Source organism: Rhinoraja longicauda, chromosome 7, assembly GCF_053455715.1.
Source record: "Rhinoraja longicauda isolate Sanriku21f chromosome 7, sRhiLon1.1, whole genome shotgun sequence".
Classification (NCBI taxonomy): domain Eukaryota; kingdom Metazoa; phylum Chordata; class Chondrichthyes; order Rajiformes; family Arhynchobatidae; genus Rhinoraja; species Rhinoraja longicauda.
In genome coordinates, this window is record NC_135959.1 from 2,383,061 (window position 1) to 2,400,025 (window position 16,965).

Here is a 16,965-nt window from a genome sequence, read left to right on the forward strand (position 1 = left end):
CTCTTTGCTCCTATAATCAATAGTAAGGATGTCCTTCCTCGAATTTGGAGATCAAAACTGCACACAGTACTCCAGGTGTGGTCTCACTAGGGCCCTGTACAACTGCACACAGTACTCCAGGTGCGGTCTCACTAGGGCCCTGTACAACTGCACACAGTACTCCAGGTGCGGTCTCACTAGGGCCCTGTACAACTGCGCGCAGTACTCCAGGTGCGGTCTCACTAAGGCCCTGTACAACTGAGCACAGTACTCCAGGTGCGGTCTCACTAGGGCCCTGTACAACTGAGCACAGTACTCCAGGTGCGGTCTCACTAGGGCCCTGTACAACTGAGCACAGTACTCCAGGTGCGGTCTCACTAGGGCCCTGTACAACTGCAAACAGTACTCCAGGTGTGGTCTCACTAGGGCCCTGTACAATTGCACACAGTACTCCAGGTGTGGTCACAGTAGGGCCCTGTACAACTGCACACAGTACTCCAGGTGCGGTCTCACTAGGGCCCTGTACAACTGCACACAGTACTCCAGGTGCGGTCTCACTAGGGCCCTGTACAACTGCACACAGTACTCCAGGTGCGGTCTCACTAGGGCCCTGTACAACTGCACACAGTACTCCAGGTGCGGTCTCACTAGGGCCCTGTACAACTGCACGCAGTACTCCAGGTGCGGTCTCACTAGGGCCCTGTACAACTGCACGCAGTACTCCAGGTGCGGTCTCACTAGGGCCCTGTACAACTGCACGCAGTACTCCAGGAACAAGAGACAGTTGCAGAGCAGAGTGAATGATGTAGGCTGCAGAGATTAAAAAATAACGTCAACGCTACCAGAATCACAAGGTCGTTGCCTTGGCAACGCCGCTGCGATAAAATTCTCTCATGGTTGTCCAGAGATTGAGAGGGCACGATTGGACTTTATTACCTTCCAGCACAGTGAGGAATGAGGAATCCGCTGTGGTGGAACATGTTTATGTTCAATTTTTACTTGATGCGGCTGTGTGTCTTGTTGCTTTTCTCTTAGTACGGCTGTATTAGGGTTGCCAACTGTCCCGTATTAGCCGGGACATCCCGTGTTTTGGTTTGTCCCGCACGGGATCGCCCTTGTCCCGTATTAGGCCCGGGGGGGGGGCGCTGTAGGCCCGGACACTGTAAGCCCGGACGCTGTAAGCCCGGACATTGTAGGCCCGGACACTGTAGTCCCCGACACCGTAGGCCCGGACGCTGTAGGCCTGGACACTGTAGGCCGGGACGCTGTAGGCCCGGACACTGTAGGCCCGGACACTGTAGGCCGGGACGCTGTAGGCCCGGACACTGCAGGCCCGGACACTGTAGGCCCGGACACTGTAGGCCCCAACACTGTAGGCCCAGACACAGTAGGCCTGGACACTGTAGGCCCCGACGCTGTAGGCCCGGGCACTGTAGGCCCAGACACTGTAGGCCCGGACACTGTAGACCCGGACACAGTAGGCCCGGACACTGTAGGCCCCGACGCTGTAGGCCCGGACACTGTAGGCCCCGACGCTGTAGGCCCGGGCACTGTAGGCCCAGACACTGTAGGCCCGGACACTGTAGGCCCGGACACTGTAGGCCCGGACACTGTAGACCCAGACACTGTAGGCCCGGACACTGTAGGCGCGGCACTCTAGGCCTGGGCACTTTAGGTCCACACACTCTAGGTTTCAGACATTTTAGCTCCGGACACTGTAGGCCCGGAGGCCCGGGCGCCGCCTAACGGAGTTTGCGTAGCAACCCGCCTCCCGGCCGGGCGGCTACCATTGGTGGAGCGGGAGCACGTGGCCGCTGGCTGGGTGAGGACACGTGGGGCGCGGGGCGGTGACGTCACCTTGTCCCGTATTTGGGAGTGGGGATAGTTGGCAGCCCCTTGGCTGGATGGTCACTCAAATTTCACCGTACCTTAATTGGTACATGTGACAATAAATGAATCTGGAAATCTTGAAATCTTGAAATAAGCACTGGGAATTATTAGAGTTCCAACTGGGACCGGCAAACAGCCCAGGGCTTCTCACAAGAGCGGTGCTCTCTAACAACAATCAAAACAGAGCCTCTCTGGGAGGTATTAGAGCAACTCTGAAGGATCGGGCTCAGAGAGAGAGGGGCAGGAGAGGAGGGAGAGGGGCGGGAGAGGAGGGAGAGGGGGGAGGAGAGAGGGAGAGGGGGGAGGAGAGAGGGAGGGAGGGGCGAGGAGGGAGAGAGAGGGGTGAGTGAGGAGGGAGGGGGAGAGGAGTAAGCAAGGAGGGAGAGGGAGAGGGAGGAGGGAGAGGAGGAGAGCAGGGAGGGGGAGGGGCAAGTGAGGAGGGAGAGGGGCGAGGAGGGAGAGGGTCGAGTGAGGAGGGAGAGGGAGGAGTGAGGAGGGAGGGGGAGGGGCGAGTGAGGAGGGAGAGGGAGGAGTGAGGAGGGAGGGGGAGGGGCAAGTGAGGAGTGAGAGGGAGGAGTGAGGAGGGAGAGGGAGGGGTGAGTGAGGAGGGAGAGGAAGGGGCGAGGAGGGAGAGGGGAGAGTGAGGAGGGAGAGGGAGGAGTGAGGAGGGAGAGGGAGGGGTGAGTGAGGAGGGAGAGGAAGGGGCGAGGAGGGAGGGGAGAGTGAGGAGGGAGAGGGAGGAGTCAGGAGGGAGAGGAAGGGGCGAGGAGGGAGGGGAGAGTGAGGAGGGAGAGGGAGGAGTGAGGAGGGAGAGGGAGGAGTCAGGAGGGAGAGGGGCGTTTGAAGAGAGAGAGGCAAAGCGTTTCCGTTAGACAGGCATAGAGTTAGAACATAGAATGTTACAGCACTAGAACAGGCCCTTCGGCCCACTGTGCTAGCCCAGCACAATGCCAACTGATCTCCTCTGATAATGGTGCAAGAAGGAACTGCAGATGCTGGTTTAAACCGAAGATAGACAATAGACAATAGGTGCAGGAGGAGGCCATTCGGCCCTTCGAGCCTGTACGCACCGCCATTCAATGTGATCATGGCTGATCATTCTCAATCAGTACCCCGTTCCTGCCTTCTCCCCATACCCCCTGACTCCGCTATCCTTAAGAGCTCTATCTAGCTCTCTCTTGAATGCATTCAGAGAATTGGCCTCCACTGCCCTCTGAGGCAGAGAATTCCACAGATTCACAACTCTCTGGGTGAAAAAGTTTTTCATCATCTCCGTTCTAAATAGACACAGAGTGCTGGAGTAACTCAGCGGGTCGGGCAGCATCTGTGGAGAACATGGATAGGTGACGTTTCACAGAGTGCTGGAGTAACTCAGCGGGTCAGGCAGCATCTGTGGAGAACATGGATAGGTGACGTTTCACAGAGTGCTGGAGTAACTCAGCGGGTCGGGCAGCATCTCTGGAGGGAAGGGATGGGTGACGGTTCGGGTCGAGACGAGGCTGTGGAGGCCAAGTCAATGGATGTTTTTAAGGCAGAGAAAGATAGATTCTTGTGCAAGAAGGAACTGCAGGTGCTGGTTTAAACCGAAGATAGACACAAAATGCTGGAGTAACTCAGCGGGACAGGCAGCATCTATGGAGAGAAGGAATGGGCGTCGTTTAGCTCTGGTCTGAAGAAGGGTCTCGACCCGAAACGTCACCCATTCCTACTCTCCCGAGATGCTGCCTGTCCCGCTGAGTTACTCCAGCGTTTCGTGTCTACCCTCGTATAATGGAACTTGTTTTATCTTGTACTAAGCGTTATTCACATTATTCCCTTTGATCGTATATCATCTGCACACTGTGGGCGGCTCGGTTATAACCGTGTGTTGTCTTTCCGCGCAACAAAAAGGCTTTTCACTGTACCTCGCTCGGTACACGTGACAATACACTAAACTCAACCAAACTCAACACAGATCAGTGCAGCCCAGGAACAGGCCCTTCGGCCCACAATGTCCATGCTGGACACGATACCAAGTTGAACTAATCTCCTCTACCCCGCACATGATCCATATCCCTCCACTCCCTGCGTATCCACGCGCCTGTCCAAAAGCCTCTCAAACACCACTATCGTCTCTGCCTCCACCATCACCCCTGGCAACACGTTCCAGGCCCCCACCTGTGCAAAAAAATCACCACAACTAGAGACTGGTTCTGAACTACTATCTACCTAATTGGAGACCCTCGGTCTATCCTTGATCGGACTTTGCTGGCTTTATATCGCACTAAACGTCATTCCCTTTATCCTGTATCTGCACACTGTGGACGGCTCGATTGTAATCGTGTCTTCAAACTGACTGGTTAGTGCGCAACAAAAGCTTTCCACTGTACCTCGGTACACGTGACAATCAATAGACAATAGACAATAGGTGCAGGAGGAGGCCATTCGGCCCTTCGAGCCAGCACCACCATTCAATGTGATCATGTCTGATCATTCTCAATCAGTACCCCGTTCCTGCCGTCTCCCCATACCCCCTGACTCCACTATCCTTACGAGCTCTATCTAGCTCTCTCTTGAAAGCATTCGGAGAATTGGCCTCCACTGCCTTTTTTATTTCTTTGACATTTACCAAGCCAATTAACCTACAAACCCGCACATCTTTGGAGTGTGGGAGGAAACCGAAGATCCCGGAGAAAACCCACGCCGGTCACGGGGAGAACGTACAAACTCCGTACAGACGGCACCCGCAGTCGGGATGGAACCCGGGTCTCCGGCGCTGTGAGGCAGCAACTCTACCGCCGCGCCACCCAACTGTGCCGCACTTGTGACCTGATGGCTCAGGTGAAACCAGGTGACAGACAATGAGATTCAACACGACGAGTCTGAAACCGGGTACAACATCGTGGGTTGGATCCATTGGGAGTTGACGCGGAACGGCGAGGCGAGGCGTGGAGTATTGGCCCTGGATGTTATTCCAACAGAGCTGTATCCCCAGTTGCTCCAGTTACACTGGAGACACATGCACTGTAGAATACATCCAGGCCAGTCCAGGGTCCAGCCCGGGCCAGCGACGAAACTTTACCAGATGTCCCGCTCGGGAACGGCTCCATCCCAGACCGAGCGAAATCGCCAGCGAATTGTGGACGCAGCCCAGACCATCACACAAACCAACCTCCCTTCCACCGACTCCATCTACACCTCACGCTGCCTCGGCAAGGCCAGCAGCATCTTCACGGACCAGTCTCACCCCGGTCACTCCCTCTTCTCCCCTCTCCCATCGGGGCAAGAGGTACAGAAGTGTGAAAACGCACACCTCCAGATTCAGGGGCAGTTTTTTCCCGGCTGTTATCAGGCAACAGAACTCCCAATGTTGGGGGAGTCCAGAACTAGGGGCCACAGTTTAACAATAAGGGGTACGGCCATTTAGAACGGAGATGAGGAAAAACTTTTTCAGTCAGAGAGTTGTGAATCTGTGGAATTCTCTGCCTCAGAAGGCAGTGGAGGCCAATTCTCTGAATGCATTCAAGAGAGAGCTAGATAGAGCTCTTAAGGATAGCGGAGTCAGGGGGTATAGGGAGAAGGGGTACTGATTGAGAATGATCAGCCATGATCACATTCAATGGTGGTGCTGGCTTGAAGGGCCGAATGGCCTCCTCCTGCACCTATTGTCTATTGTCATCCTACCACAACCAGAGAGCAGTGCTGGACTACTATCTACCTCATTGGTGACCCTCGGACTATCCTTGATCGGACTTTGCTGGCTTTACCTTGCACTAAACGATATTCCCTTATCATGTAGGAAAATAACTGCAGATGCTGGTACAAATTGAAGGAATCACAAATGCTGGAGTAACTCAGCGGGTCGGGCAGCATCTCTGGAGAGAAGGAATGGGTGACGTTTCGGGTCGAGACCCTGTTTAGAGCCATAGAGTGATACAGTGTGGAAACAGAAGGTATCACAAAATGCTGGAGTAACTCAGCGGGTCAGGCAGCATCTCAGGAGGGTCTCGACCCGAAACGTCACCCATTCCAGCTCTCCTGAGATGCTGCCTGACCCGCTGAGTTACTCCAGCATTTTGTGATTCCCTTATCGTGTGTCTGCACACTGTGGACGGCTCGATTGTAATCATGCGTTGTCCTTTACGCTGACTGGTGAGCACGCAATAAAAGCTTTTCACTGTACCTCGCTCGGTACATGAACCGGACTGGTCTCCGAGCCACTCAACCCAATGCCGACCAGAGTGTGTTCCTGGAACTCAGTGAGAGGGGCTACCTGGGGCATAGTGAGGAGTTGGGGAGAGACTGGAAGGATGTGCTGGCTCTGGAGAGGGTCCAGAGAATGATCCCAGGAATGACAATAGACAATAGGTGCAGGAGGAGGCCATTCGGCCCTTCGATCCAGCACTGCCATTCAATGTGATCATGGCTGATCATTCTCAATCAGTACCCCGTTCCTGCCTTCTCCCCATACCCCCTGACTCCGCTCTCCTTAAGAGCTCTATCTAGCTCTCTCTTGAATGCATTCAGCGGAAAGACAACACACGATTCACAACCAGGCCATGCGTGGTGAACAGATACAGGATAAAGGGGACAACGTCTCGTGAAGATAACGCCCAGTAAAGTTTAGTTTAGAGCTTAGAGATACATCGCGGAAACAGGCCCACGAGCTTTCCTGTCTCCGACTACATTCCATCTCTGCCCCGCCCCCTCCCCTGGCGTCAGTCTGAAGAAGGGTCTCGACCCGAAACGTCACCCATTCCTTCCCTCCCGAGATGCTGCCTGACCCGCTGAGTTACTGCAGCACTCTGTGAAACGTCACCTATCCATATTCTCCACAGATGCTGCCTGACCCGCTGAGTTACTGCAGCATTTTGTGTGTACCTATAGTTTCGGAACAATAGGTGCAATAGACAATAGGTGCAGGAGTAGGCCATTCGGCCCTTCGAGCCAGCACCATCATTCAATGTGATCATGGCTGATCAATCTCAATCAGTACCCCGTTCCTGCCTTCTCCCCATACCACCTGACTCCGCTATCCTTAAGAGCTCTATCTAGCTCTCTCTTGAATGCATTCAGAGAATTGGCCTCCACTGCCTTCTGAGGCAGAGAATTCCACAGATTCACAACTCTCTGACTGAAAAAGTTTTTCCTCATCTCAGTTCTAAATGGCCTACCCCTTATTCTTAAACTGTGGCCCCTGGTTCTGGACTCCCCCAACATTGGGAACATGTTTCCTGCCTCTAACGTGTCCAACCCCTTAATAATCTTATACGTTTCGATAAGATCTCCTCTCATCCTTCTAAATTCCAGTGTATACAAGCCTAGTCGCTCCAGTCTTTCAACATACGACAGTCCCACCATTCCGGGAATTAACCTAGTAAACCTACGCTGCACGCCCTCAATAGCAAGAATATCCTTCCTCAAATTTGGAGACCAAAACTGCACACAGTACTCCAGGTGCGGTCTCACTAGGGCCCTGTACAACTGCAGAAGGACCTCTTTGCTCCTATACTCAACTCCTCTTGTTATGAAGACCAACATTCCATTGAATGAGTGGGTTAACATACGATGAGCGTTTGTCAGCACTGGGCCTGTACTCGCTGGAGTTTAGAAGGATGAGGGGGGACCTCATTGAAACGTACAGAATAGTGAGCGGCCTGGATAGAGTGGATGTGGAGAGGATGTTTCCACTAGTGGGAGAGTCTAGGACCAGAGGGCACAGCCTCAGAATTAAAGGACGTTCCTTTCGTAAGGAGATGAGGAGGGATTTCTTTAGTCAGAGGGTGGTGAATCTGTGGAATTCATTGCCACAGACGGCTGTGGAGGCCAAGTCAATGGATATTTTTAAGGCAGAGATTGATGGATTAGTGTGGGTGTCAGGGGTTATGGGGAGAAAGCAGGAGAATGGGATTAGGAGGGAGAGATATATCAGCCATGATTGAATGGGGGAGTAGACTCGATGGGCCGAATGACCTAATTCTGTTCTTATGTCTTGTGAACAAACTCAGCGAGTCAGGCAGCATCTTTAGACTTTAGAGGCCGGCACGGTGGCGCAGCGGTAGAGTTGCTGCCACACAGCGCCGGAGACCCAGGTTCGATCCTGACTACGGGCGCCGTCTGTACGGAGTTTGTACGTTCTCCCCGTGACCCGCGTGGGTTTTCTCCGAGATCTTCGGTTTCCTCCCACACTCCAAAGACGTGCAGGTTTGTAGGTTAATTGGCTTGGTAAATGTAAACTGGGCCCTAGTGTGTGTGTGTGTGTGTGTGTGTGTGTGTGTGTGTGTGTGTGTGTGTGTGTGTGTGTGTGTGTGTGTGTGTGTGTGTGTGTAGGGTAGTGTTAGTATACGAGGTGATCGCTGGTCAGCAGGGACTCAGTGGGCCGAAGGGCCTGTTTCCGCGCTGTAGGTCTAAACGAAACTAAGCTATACTTTAGAGACACAGCGTGGAAACAGGCCTTTCGGATCACCGAGCCCACAACGACCAGTGATCCCCTGGTACATTTGTTCCATCCTACACACACTGGGGACAATTTACAGCAGCCAATTAACCTGCATACCTCGAGCAACTCAGCAGGTCAGGCAGCATCTCTGGAGAAAAGGAACGGCTGACGTTTGTTCATGTCTCTCCAGAGATGCTGCTGACCTGCTGAGTTACTCCAGCACTTTGTGAATAAATACCTTCGATTTGTACCAGCATCTGCAGTTATTTTCTTACATTACTCCAGTAATTTGTGCTATTCTTCAGTATAAACCAACATAGAAACATAGAAAATAGGTGCAGGGGGAGGCCATTCGGCCCTTCGAGCCAGCACCACCATTCATTGTGATCATGGCTGATCATCCACAATCAGTAACCCGTGCCTGCCTTCTCCCCATATCCCTTGATTCCACTAGCCTCTAGAGCTCTATCTAACTCTCTCTTAAATCCATCCAGTGAATCGGCCTCCACTGCCCTCTGTGGCAGAGAATTCCACAAATTCACAACAAATTCTCTGGGTGAAAAAGTTTTTTCTCACCTCAGTTTTAAATGGCCTCCCCTTTATTCTTAGACTGTGTGGCCCTTGGTTCTGGACTCCCCCAACATTGGGAACATTTTTCCTGCATCTAGCTTGTCCGGTCCTTTTATAATTTTATACGTCTCTATAAGATCCCCTCTCATCCTTCTAAACTCCAGTGAATACAAGCCCAGTCTTTCCAATCTTTCCTCATGTGACAGTCCCGCCATCCCGGGGATTAACCTGCTGAACCAAGGCTGCATCTGTAGTAGTTTTGTCCTGCACTACCTGCAAACCTGCACGTCTTTGGAGTGTGGGGGGAAACCGGAGCACCCGGAGAAAACCCACGCAGGTCACGGGGAGAACGTGCAAACTCCGTACAGACAGCGCCCGTGGTTCGGGATGGAACCCGGGTCTCCGGCGCTGTGAGGCAGCAACTCTACCGCTGCGCCACCGTGACCCCGTGATCGTCATCACTTCCTTCCTCCACATTGAGGTTCCAGCCCAAGGGGATCGCAAAGCCGACTGTTGCCTGGCAACGCTCCTCTCTCTCCTTCACTAATCTGCGCCCTCAACTGCAATGCATTGAAAGTCTCTACAATGGAATTGATCTGCAGTTTGTGTGTGTGAGAGAGAGAGAGAGAGAGAGAGAGAGAGAGAGAGAGAGAGAGAGAGAGAGAGAGAGAGAGAGAGAGAGAGAGAGAGAGAGAGAGAGAGAGAGAGAGAGAGTGTGTCTGTGTCTATATGTGTTTGTGTGTGTGTGTGTGTGTGTGTATGTGTGTGTGGTGTCTGTGAATGTGCGTATCGGTGTGTGTGCGTGTCTCTGTATGTGTGTGTGTGTGAGAGTGTGTGTGTGAGTGTATGTGTGAGTGTATGTGAGTGTATGTGTGTATGTGTGTCTCTGTATATATGTGTGTCTGTGTGTGTGCGTGTGCATGTGCGTGTCTGTGTATGTGTGTGAGTGTGCGTGCCTGTGCGTGTGTGTGTGAGTGTGTGTGCGTGTGTGTGTGCGTGTGTGTGTGTGTGTGTGTGTGAGTGTGTGTGTGTGAGTGTGTGTGCGTGTGTGTGTGTGCGTGTGTGTGTGCGTGTGTGTGTGAGTGTGCGTGCCTGTGCGTGTGTGTGTGAGTGTGTGTGCGTGTGTGTGTGTGCGTGTGTGTGTGAGTGTGTGTGTGTGTGTGAGTGTGTGTGCGTGTGTGTGTGTGTGTGTGTGTGTGCGTGTGTGTGTGTGTGAGTGTGTGTGTGTGTGTGTGTGTGTGTGTGTGTGTGTGTGTGTGTGAGTGTGTGTGTGTGTGTGTGTGCGTGTGTGTGTGTGTGTGTGTGTGTGCGCGTGTGTGTGTGTGTGTGTGTGTGAGTGTGCGTGCCTGTGCGTGTGTGTGTGAGTGTGTGTGTGTGTGTGTGTGTGTGTGTGTGTGTGTGTGTGTGTGTGTGTGTGTGTGTGTGTGTGTGTGTGTGTGTGTGTGTGTGTGTGTGTGTGTGAGTGTGTGTGTGTGTGTGTGTGTGTGTGTGTGTGTGTGTGTGTGTGTGTGTGTGTGTGTATGTGTGTGTGTGCGTGTCTGTGCGTATACATGCGTGCGTGCTTGTGAGTTGGTCTGGCATTGTCAGTATTGACCACAGCACTCTATTCAGTTTTGGTCTCCAAATTTGAGGGAGGATATTCTTGCTATTGAGGGCGTGCAGCGTAGGTTTACTAGGTTAATTCCCAGAATGGCGGGACTGTCATATGTTGAAAGACTGGAGCGGTTAGGCTTGTATACACTGGAATTTAGAAGGATGAGCGGGGATCTTATCGAAACAATTTAGATTATTAAGGGGTAACAAGATTATTAAGGGGTTGGACACGTTAGAGGCAGGAAACATGTTCCCAATGTTGGGGGAGTCCAGAACCAGGGGCCACAGTTTAAGAATAAGGGGTAGGCCATTTAGAACGGAGATGAGGAAAAACTTTTTCACTCAGAGAGTTGTGAATCTGTGGAATTCTCTGCCTCAGAAGGCAGTGGAGGCCAATTCTCTGAATGCATTCATGAGAGAGCTAGATAGAGCTCTTAAGGATAGCGGAGTCAGGGGGTATGGGGAGAAGGCAGGAACGGGGTACTGATTGAGAATGATCAGCCATGATCACATTGAATGGCGGTGCTGGCTCGAAGGGCCGAATGGCCTACTCCTGCACCTATTGTCTATTGTTTATTGTTCCGAAACCATAGGTACACACAAAATGCTGGAGTAACTCAGCGGGTCAGGCAGCATCTCTGGAGAGAAGGAATAGGTGACGTTTCGGGTCGAGACCCTTCTTCAGACTGACGCCAGGGGAGGGGGCGGGGCAGAGATAGAATGTAGTCGGAGACAGGAAAGCTCGTGGGCCTGTTTCCGCGATGTATCTCTAAACTCTAAACTAAACTTTACTGGGCGTTATCTTCACGAGACGTTGTCCCCTTTATCCTGTATCTGTTCACCGCGCATGGCCTGGTTGTGAATCGTGTGTTGTCTTTCCGCTGAATGGATGGCACGCTACAAAAATCGCTTTTCACTGTATCTTGGCACAGGTGACAATAATAAACGAAACTAAACTGAATAGAAACCGGAGCACCCGGAGAAAACCCACGCGGTCACCGGGAGAACGTGCAAACTCCGCACACAGACAGCACCCGAGCTCAGGATAGAACCTGGGTCTCTGGTGCCGTGAAGCAGCAGCTCTACCCGCTGGGCCAGAATGTGCTGCCCTTGCTAACAAGGTGATCAATGGTCGGCCCATCAAGTCTACTCCGCCATTCAATCACGGCTGATCTATCTCTCCCTCCTAACCCCATTCTCCTGCCTTCTCCCCATAACCCCTGACACCCGCACTGATCAAGAATCTGTCTATCTCCGCCTTAAAAATATCCACTGACTTGTGGCCTCCACAGCCGTCTGTGGCAAAGAATCCCACAGATTCACCGCCCTCTGACTAAAGAAATTACTCCTCATCTTTCTAAAGGTAAGTCCTGGCTAGGGTTGCCAACTGTCCCGTATTAGCCGGGACATCCAGTATTTTGGGCTAAGTTAGTTTGTCCTGTATGGGACCGCCCTTGTCCTGTAGTAGGCCTGGAGGACGCTGTAGGCCCGGACGGCACTGTAGGCCCGGACACTGCAGCCCCGGACACTGAAGGCCCGAACACTGTAGGCCCGGACAGTGTAGGTCCGGACACTTTAGGCCCGGACACTGTAGGCCCGGACACTGTAGGTCCGGAGGCCGGGCGCCGCCTAACGGAGGTTGCGTAGCAACCCGCCTCCCGGCATGGGCGGCCGCCATCGGTGGAGCGTGAGCAAGTGGCCGCTGGCTGGGTGAGGTCACGTGGGGCGCGGGGCGGTGACGTCACCTTGTCCCGTATTTGGGAGTGAGGAAGTTGGCAACCCCCTAGTACTTAGACACATAAAGCAGGCCAGACACCCGTGCGAATCAAGGATCTGTCCCTGGCGCACTGCGAGGGTGGCGGGCGTTCCCCAACCTTCCCCCCCTCCCCCTCTCCCTCTCCCCCTCCCCCAGCCCGGCCCCCCTGGTACCTCACCTCTTGGATGGAGTAAGGGCGTGAGGAAATGGCGCAGGAGCTCTCTAAGGTGGATTGCTTCTTGACTTGCGTCTGCAAGCCCTGGTTCTGTCCCTGCTCACACTTGCATTCTCCATCCTTGCCTCTTTCCCTGTTGATCCTCCTCGCCTTGCCTTTACTGGTGCACATCTTGACGTTCCTCACCGCTGGACTCCCTGCATCTCGCCCTGTACTGCTACCAGGAGGCTGCTCCGCTGTCTGGAACAACGAACACAAAGCACATAACCTTCAGAGTAAGGCCCGAAACCAGCGAGGGAGGGGGGAAGAGACCGTTCCCTCCCTGGTTCAACCCAACCCGTCCATTCTAATGGCGTGTTGGCCTTCATAACGAGCTAATGGCGTGTCGGCCTACATAGCAAGCTAATGGAGTGTTGGCCTTCATAACGAGCTAATGGCGTGTCGGCCTTCATAACGAGCTAATGGCGTGTTGGCCTTCATAACGAGCTAATGGAGTGTCGGCCTTCATAACGAGCTAATGGAGTGTTGGCCTTCATAACGAGCTAATGGCGTGTTGGCCTTCATAACGAGAAGTTTTGAGTACTGGAGTAAATAGTTGCAGTTGTACAGGGCCCTGGTGAGACCGCACCTGGAGTATTGTGTGCAGTGTTGGTCTCCTAATTTGAGGAAGGGCGTCCTTGCTATTGAGGCAGTGCAGCGTAGGTTCACCAGGTTAATCCCCGGGATGGCGCGACTGTCATATGAGGAAAGATTTGAAAGACCGGGCTTGTATTCACTGGAGTTTAGAAGGATGAGAGGGGATCTTATCGAGACGTATAAAGTTATAAAAGGACTGGACAAGCTAGATGCAGGAAAAATGTTCCCAATGTTGGGGGAGTCCAGAACCAGGGGCCACACTGTCTAAGAATAAAGGGGAGGCCATTTAAAACTGGGGTGAGAAGAAACTTTTTCACCCAGAGAATTGTGAATTTGTGGAATTCTCTGCCACAGAGGGCAGTGGAGGCCAATTCACTGGATGAATTTAAAAGAGAGTTAGATAGAGCTCGAGGGGCTAGTGGAATCAAGGGATATGGGGAGAAGGCAGGCACGGGTTACTGATTGTGGATGATCTGCTATGGCGGTGCTGGCTCGAAGGGCCAAATGGCCTCCTCCTGCACCTATTTTCTATGTTTCTATGCTTATAAGGAATGGGTGACGTTTCGGGTCGAGACCCTTCTTCAGACTGATGTCAGGGGAGTGGGCGGGAGAGAGATAGAATGTAGTCAGAGACAGGAAGACTTTCCAGTTCTAAATGCTGTGATAGTCCCAGCCTCAACTACCTCCTCTGGCAGCTCGTTCCATACACCCACCACCCTCTGTGTGGAAAAAGCTACCCTTCGGGTCTTTATTTAACTCTCTCCCTCCTCTCATCTTGAACCTAGAGTCCTCTGGTTCTCGACTCCCCTACTCTGGGGCAAGAGACTCTGTGCGTCTACCCCGATTATTTCAACCTCTTCCCTCTTCTCTCTCTCTCTCTCTCTCCCCCCTTGCTCTCTCCTTCCCTCCCTCCCTCTCTCTCTCCCCGACACGCCCAGCTCTTTGTACCACCGGTCTGGGTACATTCCGAGGTGATTCAGTTACAGTTCCAGCAAGCCCGGTCAGGCTCCTCACTAATGGGATGGCAGGACTTGCATATGAAGAAAGACTGGATAGACTCGGCTTGTACTCGCTGGAATTTAGAAGATTGAGGGGGGGATCTTATAGAAACATATAAAATTCTTCAGGGGTTGGACAGGCTAGATGCGGGAAGATTGTTCCCGATGTTGGGGAAGTCCAGAACAAGGGGTCACAGTTTAAGGATAAGGGGGAAGTCTTTTAGGACCGAGATGAGAACGTTTTTTTTCACACAGAGAGTGGTGAATCTGTGGAATTCTCTGCCACAGAAGGTAGTTGAGGCCAGTTCATTGGCTATATTTAAGAGGGAGTTAGATGTGGCCCTTGTGGCTAAAGGGATCAGGGGGTATGGAGAGAAGGCAGGTACGGGATACTGAGTTGGATGATCAGCCATGATCATATTAAATGGCGGTGCAGGCTCGAAGGGCCAAATGGCCTTATCCTGCACCTATTTTCTATGTCTATGTCTAATCTCACCCTCCATTCCCTGCGTATCCACGCCCCTGTCCAAAAGCCTCTTAAACACCACTATCGTATCTGCCTCCACCCCCACCCCTGGCAACACGTTCCAGGCCCCCACCCCCCTCTGTGTAAAACACTTGCCCCCCACATCTCCTTTAAACTTTGCCCCTCTCACCTTAAAGCTGTGCCTCTAGTCTGTGACATGTCCACCTTTGGGGACAAAGGTTTGGACTGTCTACTCTATCTATGTTCAGTTTTAGGTTTGGAGATACAGCGTGGAAACAGGCCCTTCGGCCCACCGGGTCGGCGCCGACCAGCGATCCCCGCACACTAACACTATCCTACACACACTAGGGACAATTTTTACATTTGCCCAGCCAATTAACTACAAACCTGCACGTCTTTGGAGTGTGGGAGGAAACCGAAGATCTCGGAGAAAAATCCACGCAGGTCACGGGGAGAACGTACAAACTCCGCACAGACAGCACCCGTAGTCGGGATCGAACCCGGGTCTCCGGCGCTGTAACCGAGCGTAAGGCGGCAACTCTACCGCTGCGCCACCGTGACCGCTAAAATGATCCCTCTCAAAATTTGACACACTTCTATCAGGTCCCCCCTCAGCCTCTGATGTTACAAAGAAAACAATTGAAGGTCTGTCCAACCATTCCTTGGAGCAGTCTGAAGAAGGGTCCTGACACAAAACGTCACCTATCCCTGTTCTCCACAGATGCTGCCTGACCCGCTGAGTTACTCCAGCACTCTGTGAAACGTCACCTATCCCTGTTCTCCACAGATGCTGCCTGACCCGCTGAGTTACTCCAACTGTCCAACTTCTACAGATGCGCCGCGGAAAGCATTTTACCGGGACGCGTCACGGCTCGGTCTGGGAACGGCTCCATCCAAGACCCGCGAGAAATCACAGAGAATTGTGGACGCAGCCCAGACCATCACACACACAAACCAACCTCCCTCCCACCGACTCCATCTACACCTCACGCTGCCTCGGCAAGGCCAGCAGCATCATCAAGGACCAGTCTCACCCCGGTCACTCCCTCTTCTCCCCTCTCCCATCGGGGCAAGAGGTACAGAAGTGTGAAAACGCACACCTCCAGATTCAGGGACAGTTTCTTCCCGGCTGTTATCAGGCAACTGAACCATCCTACCACAACCAGAGAGCAGTGCTGAACTACTATCCACCTCATTGGTGACCCTCGGACTATCCTTGATCGGACTTTACCTTGCCCCGTTATTCCCTTATCATGTATCTGTACACTGTGGACGGCTCGATTGTAATCGTGTTGTCTTTCCGCTGACTGGTTAGCACGCAACAAAAGCTTTTCACTGTACCTCGGTACACGTGACAATAAACTCAACTGAACTGAACTCTATCCTGCACCCTAGGGACAACTGACAATTCATAGAAGCAAACCTGTAAATCTTTGGAATGTGGACATAGGTTCAAGGTGAGGGGGAAAAGGTTTTACCCGAGGGGTAACGTATCCACACAGAGGGTGGTGGGTGTATGGAACAAGCTGCCAGAGAAGGTAGTTGAGGCTGGGACTATCACAAAGTTTAAGAAACAGTTGGACAGGTACATGGATAGGACGGGTTTGGAGGGATATGGACCAAGCGCAGGCAGGTGGGACTAGTGTAGCTGGGACATTGTTGGCCGGTATGGGCGAGTTGGGCCGAAGGGCCTGTTTCCACACTGTACAGCTCTAACTCTCCACTGTGCATCCCACTGATCGAGGATTGGAGGAAGAAATTGCAGATGCTGGGTACAAATACACTGAAGATGTAGAACGTATAAAATTATAAAAGAACTGGACAAGCTAGATGCAGGAAACATGTTCCCAATGTTGGGGGAGTCCAGAACCAGGGGCCACAACAGTCTAAGAGTAAAGGGGAGGCCTGCCTTCTCCCCATATCCTTGATTCCACTAGCCCCTAGAGCTCTATCTAACTCTCTCTTGAATCCATCCAGTGATTTGGCCTCCACTGCCCTCTGTGGCAGAGAATTCCACAGATTCACAACAAATTCTCTGGGTGAAAAGGTTTCTTCTCACCTCAGTTTTACATAGAAACATAGAAATAGGTGCAGGAGGAGGCCATTCGGCCCTTCGAGCCAGCACCGCCATTCATTGTGATCATGGCTGATCATCCACAATCAGTAACCCGTGCCTGCCTTCTCCCCATATCCCTTGATTCCACTAGCCCCTAGAGCTCTATCCATCCAGTGAATTGACCACTGCCATCTGTGGCAGAGAATTCCACACATCCACAACAAATTCTCTGGGTGAAAAACTTTTCTTCTCACATTAGTTTTAAATGGCCTCCCCTTTATTCTAAGACTGTGTGTGGCCCCTGGTTCTGGACTCCCCAAACATTGGGAACATACCCCTTGATTCCTGCTAGCCCCTAGAGCTCTGGGCGGCGCGGGCTCGATGGGCCGAAGGGCCTATTTCCGCGC

General features: G+C 52.6%; 2 protein-coding genes across 2 annotated transcripts in view; both read right to left on the reverse strand.

Moving 5' to 3' along the window:
* pde2a (phosphodiesterase 2A) overlaps positions 1–12,623 on the reverse strand; it is a 72,015-nt gene extending 59,392 nt beyond the window's left edge. Inside the window, exon 1 of the mRNA XM_078402915.1 lies at positions 12,385–12,623. Coding sequence (XP_078259041.1) covers positions 12,385–12,552 — 168 coding nt within the window. The 5' untranslated portion in view covers positions 12,553–12,623. The remainder of the gene's footprint in view (positions 1–12,384) is intronic.
* Positions 1–16,965, reverse strand: part of LOC144595034 (uncharacterized) — a 311,478-nt gene that overhangs the window by 266,262 nt on the left and 28,251 nt on the right. The gene's annotated exons all lie outside the window — the stretch shown is intronic.